This window comes from Rhipicephalus sanguineus, chromosome 7, assembly GCF_013339695.2.
Source record: "Rhipicephalus sanguineus isolate Rsan-2018 chromosome 7, BIME_Rsan_1.4, whole genome shotgun sequence".
NCBI classification, from domain to species: Eukaryota; Metazoa; Arthropoda; class Arachnida; order Ixodida; family Ixodidae; genus Rhipicephalus; species Rhipicephalus sanguineus.
In genome coordinates, this window is record NC_051182.1 from 65,072,633 (window position 1) to 65,081,356 (window position 8,724).

At 44.9% G+C, this 8,724-nt stretch overlaps 1 protein-coding gene across 1 annotated transcript in view; it reads right to left on the reverse strand.

The window, feature by feature from the left end:
• LOC119398728 (cytochrome P450 6A1) overlaps window positions 1–3,739 on the reverse strand; it is a 109,735-nt gene extending 105,996 nt beyond the window's left edge. The window contains exon 1 of the mRNA XM_037665552.1: window positions 3,489–3,739. Coding sequence (XP_037521480.1) covers window positions 3,489–3,565 — 77 coding nt within the window. The 5' untranslated portion in view covers window positions 3,566–3,739. The remainder of the gene's footprint in view (window positions 1–3,488) is intronic.
• Window positions 3,740–8,724: the final 4,985 nt, after the last annotated feature.

An 8,724-nucleotide genomic window follows, 5' to 3' on the forward strand; every position in this document is an offset into this window, starting at 1 on the left:
ATTCCTGATACTGGGATTGCGACTCAGCTACTTGCGGAAAACAGTACCCGTCCCCATTAGGCAGCGGCTTTCCCCTTTCTGATGTATTTATTTCCATATTAAAGCACGAATTATGATGCCTTCTACAAAAAAACGTGCAATTTTGTTATTTCAAATACAGCGACGGCTGGCATGTGCATTTCAAATAAACGTTTCCTCCACCAAAGAATAATTTTTGCGTCATTTCTTACGCCGGTCGGTGACGGATCATGCGGCCGAGCATTCCGAGTGCGACGCACGATCGCACGTGCGCGCCATATGCAATATTCATCCTCTTACTTATTCTCGAACTTACAGAAAACTAAAAAAGAGGCTATATTATAACCGCGTCAATGCTCTGCCGAGCAACAGAAGCAGGCGTATGAGCGGCCTGCGCGACCCCTTTTGAAAAGCGTGATTAACCAGAGTCTTCATATATACTTGCTACCATGTTTCTATGGCATTGGTACCATGCATACCATGTAGAGTAACTTCAGAAAGGGCCACGGTAAGTCTGAAGCCAAGCACTCCCTGCACGCGCTAGCCTCCGCAACGGCCGAGAGCGGGTTGGCTCGGAGCGCCCCGACGAAGTTGCGGCCATATGTAGAAACAGCCCCCCGTGCGCAGGCCGTAAAGGAAGGAGCGAGCGCGCGCCTCCAGACCGGCCGTGTCATAATATATTCTCCAGAGTGGCTCTGGATTCACAATGATTGCATTTGTCCGTTTGATATATATCCGGATATATGACGCGCGAGAACGCAGGATTCGCATACGTCCTAGTTTGTAACCGCCGTCATTTGACATACTGCTTTATTGTCAATGTTGGGTGAGGTGGCGGAAACATGCCTCGTTGAAACCTATAATGTTTTGTGATATCCCTGTGTCTGGTCATTCTGTCTTCCCACTCCCACTCGTCTACCGCGCCGTCACGTTCGCTGTTAAAAAAGAATTCTGTAGCATTGATTGTTGGCAGGCTAGTTGGTGATTCTTAACTTCGCAAGAATAATCGGAAGAACACGCGACAGAGTCCTGACTTCAACTAACCGTTTATGTTGATTCGGCTTGTATATTTATGGGAAACCCCATCGATAAAACAAGATATCACTGAAAAGAACCGAAGAATGTGAGCCACCGCTCATCCGTTTCCAGATCATTCACTTCCAATTAAAAGATCAGAATTCTTGTTCTTTTTCGGTTAGCAAAATAGAAAGAGCGCTAGCACACGACAAGCCCGTCTTGTCAATTTCCCGAGCTTCAATTATTTCACGTGCAACTTTATCCCGACACCTGCGCGCCACAGAGGACCGCTCAAAGTGCGGATGGCCGCCAGAGTCACGGCAGTGCAACGCTAGCTTACCCGACAATCAGCCTCTTCTCGTTGTAGTGGTGATCCTTATTGAGTCTCTGTTTTGAGCCCCTGTCATTCTGGAATACATATCTTCGCGCGCAGCCCAGCGGAATGGAGTGCACCACGTCATGCACGCAATCCACAAACAGCAGGTGGTGTTGTTTCGTGCAGCGGATAACAGGCTCTTCAGCGTTTACTGCCTTACATAATCCAGACAATTCCTGAGGTACGAAAAAGACAACGTGCACACCCGCGCGACTACCCTTATATTTAGGTTGTGGAAAATCACGTGCAAATGTGGAATGACGGTGGCATTCCTCTTTTTTTTCGCTACGGTGTTTGCATCAAAAGTGAAGGGCTTCTTAAACCTCAGCAGCAGCCTTTCATGCCCTGTTGATACGATGGGCATAGGGTGCCCAGTTTCTGTAAGACGTTGTGAGGGTGCTCTCTATTCAATGAGCACAAGACTTCAGCAATGCGCAGGACAAGGTTGACTGAACTATGGCTCGTTTTACTAATTACCGGGATGCCAGGATAAAGTGACACGTGAAATAATTCAAGCTGGAGAAATTGACAGGGTGGGCTTGTCGTGTGTTAGCGAAAAAAAGAATTTTCATATTTAGATAAGTAGTAATTGTTTAATCTGGTGGCGGATGACTTGAGTGCTGAGATGTCTTTGGAGGGTTTTGGGAGGTTTTTTTTTGTTCATTCTTCGGTTATTTTTGGTGGTATCTTCTTGATACCGATGTGGTTTCCCATAAATATGGAAGCCGAACGAATATAATTCGTTAATCGCAGTCAGCACTCTGTCTCGTGTTCTCCGTCGTGTTCGTATCTCGTGTTCGTGAATTCTTTCGCCGCTGTGGACCGGAGCTACACAACCACAATTCATTCCAAAGCACGCAGCAAAGAAATGCCGCCCTTCTTAGAATACTCATCACTTTGCTGACTAAATGAAGCGACATTGATTGTCCGTGCAACCGAAGGTGGTCGTTTTCTTTCTTTATTTTTTTTATCACGCTGCCACTAGGGCGGCGGCAACGAGCTATTGGTACTTGGAATTAGTAAGCAACTCACCTTCGAGCTCAATTCTAACCTTGTACAATCACCGAATCATTATTTCTCTCTCTCACTCTACATTGCCCCAAGTGAAATCAATTTTTCGGTTGATTGTGCTGAAACAGCGATGTCATAATCAGGAACGCTCTCGCACGAAGTCGGTGGTAATGTCCAAACGCGACGTTCTTTGACGTCCACATAAATGTAACCACACAAATGTTCGGGCATTTTGTGCCTATCTACATTATTACTAATTGATATTGTTCGCAAAAAAAAAAAACTCCGCGTACACAAGATTGTAGGTGGTCAGTAAATTGGGTGAAAAAGCGCATACGCCTAAACTATGCAACAATGCAGCCCCCCCCCCCCCCCCCCGAAAAAATCCATATCTGAGGGGTCTTTTTGTCACAAATAATCACCATATGGCTTGCTCGCGTTTGCCTTCTCAAAAACTCGGCTCTCGCTACTTTTCTATCAAGCACGGCATGTCACGCTCACAGCGCGCTCGCCGTTCGTCGCCGGGAAGAGCCGGTACCACGGTGACACCGCAAGGTAAGCACTCGAAGAGGATGACGAATATATAATAGCTGCGTGGGAGAAAAACTCCCCAAACATTCAATTTTTTTTCATAAAGTGTTGCATACATTACGTGCAACTTTTCACACATCAAGTGCAACGCTGTGAAAGCAATACGAGATGCCCGTTCAGCAAAATATGCAAGTCCACGCGTCTCGCGCTTGGCATTCCTCGTTGTTACCGTGGCCTCCGCGATTAGCTTCGGATGCGTGTTACCGGAACTAATCGCGCTAACAAAGAGACTCTAAGCGGTATGGAACAGCCTATTGGCAACCGTATAAATAACGCGGTTTAATTATTTGTGACTAACAAAGCGTCTTCAGTTACCAGGCAGTCCAAAAACGAAACAAAAATCACATTAAGGGTCGTAAAATCAATGAACTATTTCTTGGTGCGAACGCATCTACTGCAAGAAGTCTCGCTAGCTTCCAAAGCGTTGCACCTAAAGTACGAAATGTAGTATACAAGAACACGATATATTTCTTACCTGATCAGCCAGCGACCTAGGCTGTGGACAGCGAGAACGACCACTGCGACAAGCAGGATGCAGGTGACGCCCCACATCGCCGAAATACCGCGCTGCCCCCGAAACACCCTGCTAAAAAACGCAGAAGCATCTGCTGTTTAGATATATACTCGACCGCTAGACAAGAACGAATACGCAAAAGCTAACACCGATAAAAGCTTCGTCCTACGACACGCCCTTAACCGAGAACACTTGAAAGCCATGAGCAGAGTACACCCAGCTAGCTTACTCGTTATCGCGAGCGCGTTTTGTCGCCTTTCAATGCGAGCTGACCGCACGTGGCGAAGACGAACAACGCAACAGTTGCTCTTCGCTTATCATCGTGGCTAGAGAAGCGATGGATTCGGTATTTTCGTGGAGCCGATACGGGCAACCTTCGCTGTGGCGAAAAACACACCGGCCTCCATTCGAACGTGAAAAAAGTGGCAGACATACGCATGGTGCATCGCCTACCGATTCTGGCGAGGAAAAGCTCGGCTGTTAACGTGCATATCATTTCCTGTCCTGCATATCATTTTCTTTCCATATCATTTTCGCTGGCTTCGGAATGCAGGACGTAGCGCCGCTGAAATGACGACATAACAAAGAAAATGAATGGATCCCCCGCTTGCTACAGCAAATCCGACGGTAGTGTTACGTCACTATGCATACCTCTGCGCCGCGCGGTGTGGAAATATTTTTTTAAAATTCTGTGTAGTTGCTTCGCGCATAGCTAATGTAAGAAATTAGCGTTTGAATTAAAATATAAAGGTCAATAATTTATTCCACGTAAGTGCAATACTTACTTGCTAATCTCTGTATTCCCATAAACACGAATATATATAACGCGACTTGAATTGCGGCGATGTCTATACTGCTATTTCACATAAGAAAATTTTGTTCAGCTATTTCTGCCTTTATGTGACAAGCATTTTGCACATTGTTTTCTTTCTGTAAGGCTGCTTCCAACTATTGAATTTGATTTGATTCCCATGACTTCACTTGACGCACATCGCTTTGTTACGCGTCAGTTAGAAATGTGCAACGCTTTCGTAAATGGAACGTATTTCTGATCCTGTCTGCTTTTTATCCCATGTATTGGGGTTAATCGGCAAGCAGTCAAAGCCGAGTGAATTCAGCTTTTTGTGTTTCTGCTACCATAAACGGGGAAAGCTGAAATTAAGTTAAACGTTGAACATATACAGGGTGTCTTTTACAGCGACGATGCTTAAGCTCTCGGTAACTTGTGCTCTGTCGTAAAAAGCCATCATAATCATGAACTGGCGCGCCCTTTTTTCAATATCTGTACAGTGAAGCTTATTAAGCCTATCGGTAACCTGTGCCCAGTCGTGTAAAGCTCCTCCGGTGGGTATGCGCCACAGGAATTCGGCGAGCCCCACTACCGTGTACAGTAGGTGCCAGTGTCAATGAAATACGAACACGTCAAATAGAGAGGGAGCAATAGAGAGAAAGAAAATAGTGGGAAAGAAAGAGAGAGCAAAATAAAGAGAACAAAGACAAAAAAGATAAAAAGACAAAAAACACTGCCATAGTGAGAAAGAGAGACAAACAAAGAAAGAGAGAGAAAGAACGAGATAGAAAGAAACAGGAAGCGGTAAATAGAGAGAGAGAGAGAGAGGCAAGAAAGATAAAGAAATATAGAAAGAGCGAGAAACTGAAGAAAATAGATAGAATGAAAAAGAAATAAAGAGAAATAAACAGATACAAAAAAGAAAGGAGAAAGAAAGAAAAGAAGAAGGAAAGAGAGACATAAAGAGAAAACACTTAGAGGACGCTTCGCTTTCAAAAGTAGAACGCGATAGAGTAATCGGACCGTGTTCGCATCGCTTTCCCAATCGCTAGCCTCGCTTGGATTCTCGGTGGCCATTTAAACCGTGCTGCAAGGAAGGTCAAAGCGCGGACGCACTGCAGCTTCTATGTCCAAGCATGCGGCGCGACGAAACACGGACACAATGCGGGGCGATGCCGTTTAAAAGCGCGCCCGTGGGCCCTCTGCGCCATCTCGCGGGTTAATGTGCGTACCACGAACACTTAAAGAATAAGCACTAAAAATTGATGAGCACAAAGAAGGAGAGTCGACAATGGACTGGCCCTACGAACAACTGCATATTTTCGTCACAACGATGGTGTTTAAATACATACATTCGTGGTGTTGCGCATGCGCAACATCGCATTGGAAAAACAATGCAAAAAAAAATCAAATATACTACAGAAATCGAATATGTCATAAGTATAGACCGGATATTAGGCAAATGCCTATTTTGTTCCTTACGCTCCTATGGCGCCATTTTCATATATGAGCATGAATTAAAGGCTAAGGAGGGCTTTTATAGTGTTTCTATAGTGCCTATAAATGCCTTTTTTTGGCGTTCGTGCCTATATGCGTACAAGGGCCTATAAATGCCTATTTTCAAAACATGGCGCCTATTTGATCATTATTTAAATAAAGTTTCGCTTCCCGGTTCACTTTGAGCCCGTTATTCATGCAACCACGCATCATTGGCTGTGCGGAACTCTATGGAGTTCAACCTAGTCCTTGAGTTCAAACAACTCCCGGGAAACAACCGAAAGCAGCAGTGAAATGGGGCGCACCGGCGAGCATACGCCGCCGCGCTGACATGGCGCGAGGCGTTCCCGAATGCGAAAATGCGGAGAGCCATCAGGGGAGAGTGAAGAGCAAAAGAGGAAAGGAAAATGTGCTGTGCACGCAGCTTTTGTGTAGTTTGCAGTTTACTTTTTAAGCCTTTCTCTACCGAAGACGAGCTGAGCTTGTCTCAAGGAGGTTTCAAAAGAAATTTCAAAAGAAATCAACCGTAAAGAAATTCGGCAGGTTCCACGCGTTGTGCGAATCTGTTTCATTCAAAGCAGTCTGCGAGTATTTCGATGCTGTATTTTATGGCTTTAAGCCAAGCGTTACGAGGTGGATCAACGTGTTCTTGTAAAGGAAGTAGCTGTGTGCACATCGTGGGCTTACCAGGCACGTCAACAACACTGGCGTTTAAAGGGTAACTTTATGGTGCAACGTAACGTCAGCCCTCACGTTAGAGTACATAGGTCAGTATTATCCAAACTAAGTGCACTTCATGGTGCAACCATGTGGATATCATACGTAACTTTAGTTAATGTATTCATCTGGGGTCGAGCAATGCTTCAATATAGCTTACTGAAACATAGGAATAAAATGTAATGTTTATTACACTGCTAAAAAACGGAGCGAACACTGGAACCATAGACGTTAATCTGATATGACGCCTGTATCGTAGGAGTACATACGTACTGTGTATTGCTTTCTTGCAAAATTAGATAGCCAGCACCACAACCACACTTGACGTTGCATCGCCATTAATAGGCTGTTTTTACAAACCAGTCTATATACCTGACGTGCCTCTGTGGTAATATACGCGCAATGCTGGGTTCGATTCCTGTTGTGATCGTAATATTTATTCTTTCTATTCGTCGGGTCAACGCTGCCGATGTCGGTTTTTCTTAACGCTCTCGCATTTAAATTACTAATGTCTGTTCTCGCCATTCCTGGGTAGATATAAACTGTCAATCACCTGTGGCGCATAACCGTACACCGCGGCCCGTGGTAAACGGGTATGTGCCACACGTGTCTGGAGGAAAGGGTTTGACGACGTACGCGACAGGATTTTCCCGTTATTGATGTCATGACCCGACAGTCATATTCATCAACTCCTCTTAACCTCCCATGCTGATTTTGGTCTACAAAATGTTAAGGAGGCGATCATGAGAGCACCCATGCGTAGGCGGCTAGGTAGATTGATTCGTAGATAGAAACGGTGAATGCGCCAAAGGTTCGCTAAGAAATTCTTCGCATTTAAAATTCCCAGAGCGGAGGACGAACGCGGCTGACAAGGACTGTTATTGTTACAATTTGTAGACGAGCGTAAACAATAGCCGCAGCAAGCTAGTCAATTAATCTGCTTTCGTATCTCTTCTTTTGCTGTGTTTACTTTTTAAGGGCGCGTGCTTCATAGGGTTTTTTTGTGATTGTCTGCATTGTGCGTAAAAAAGAGCTGCAGGAAACTGGTGAACTAGTCTGCTTTTGTATCTTTTCTTTTGCGTGTTTAGTTTTTAAGGGCGCCTGCTTCATACGGTTAGTTTTATGACTGTCTGAATTATGATGCATTTTGAAGTTATTGTGTATTTGTTGCTTTATCGATTCACATATAAACCACATTCTATATGCTTCTTTTTTCTTTTGAAATTGTATAAAAGCTGGGGATGAATAAAATATAATGTACATTAAATTTACATGACATCACATTTGTACAAAAAATTTTGTTGCTTTTATGTTCTTCACTCTCCTTTACGCTGACGGCTCTCAGCAGGTTCGCATTCGCCAACCGCTCGAGCCATGTCAGCGCGGCGGCGAATGCTCGCCTGCCTGTCCGACTTCACTGGTGCTATAGTGGTTGTTTCCGGGAGTTGGTTTAACTACAGGACTAGGTTGAACCACATATTTCAGAAGAGTCACTGTTGCGCGGTAACATGAATAACGGTCTCAAACTGCAACCAGGAGTGAAACTTGAGGCTAAATAGTGTTCATATAGGCACCAATTTTGAAAATAGGCATCTATAGGCACTTGTAAGCGTTTAGGCACGAACGCCAAAAACAGGCATTTATAGGCACTATAAAAACACTATAAAAGCCCTTCTTAACGTCTAATTCATGCTCATATATCAAAATGGCGTGATAGGAGCCCAAGGAACGAAATAGGCATTTGCCTAAAATCCGGTCTCTGGTTATCACGCACGCTTCAGCCCATGTATTATGGCGTAAAAAAACTGCCTTCTTCAATATGGCAGGACAAAAAAAAATTCGGCCAAATAAGTGAAACTAACCGTCTAGTTCTCATGCTGAAACGCCCCCGCGGAAGCTCACAATTACACTCCGCGCGCTCAAGCTGCGCTGCCTCTTGCTTGGAGCAAGATGACTGCCAACCGGTTTCCCAGGCTTCACCCGCTCGCGTGGGCGCGTATATGGGACCTCCACTCCAGAAGTTTTTTTTTAAACCTCCTTGGCTTGTCCGCAAAGTTTGTAGCGCTCCAACCGAAGATGAGCTGGGCCCGCCCACACTGAAAGAAGCGTTTCCGGGCAGCGCAATTAAGCTACCCTGATTCATTTTGCTGAGTTCTCTTTGGTTGGATGAGATCGTGGAATCGAAAAATTTTA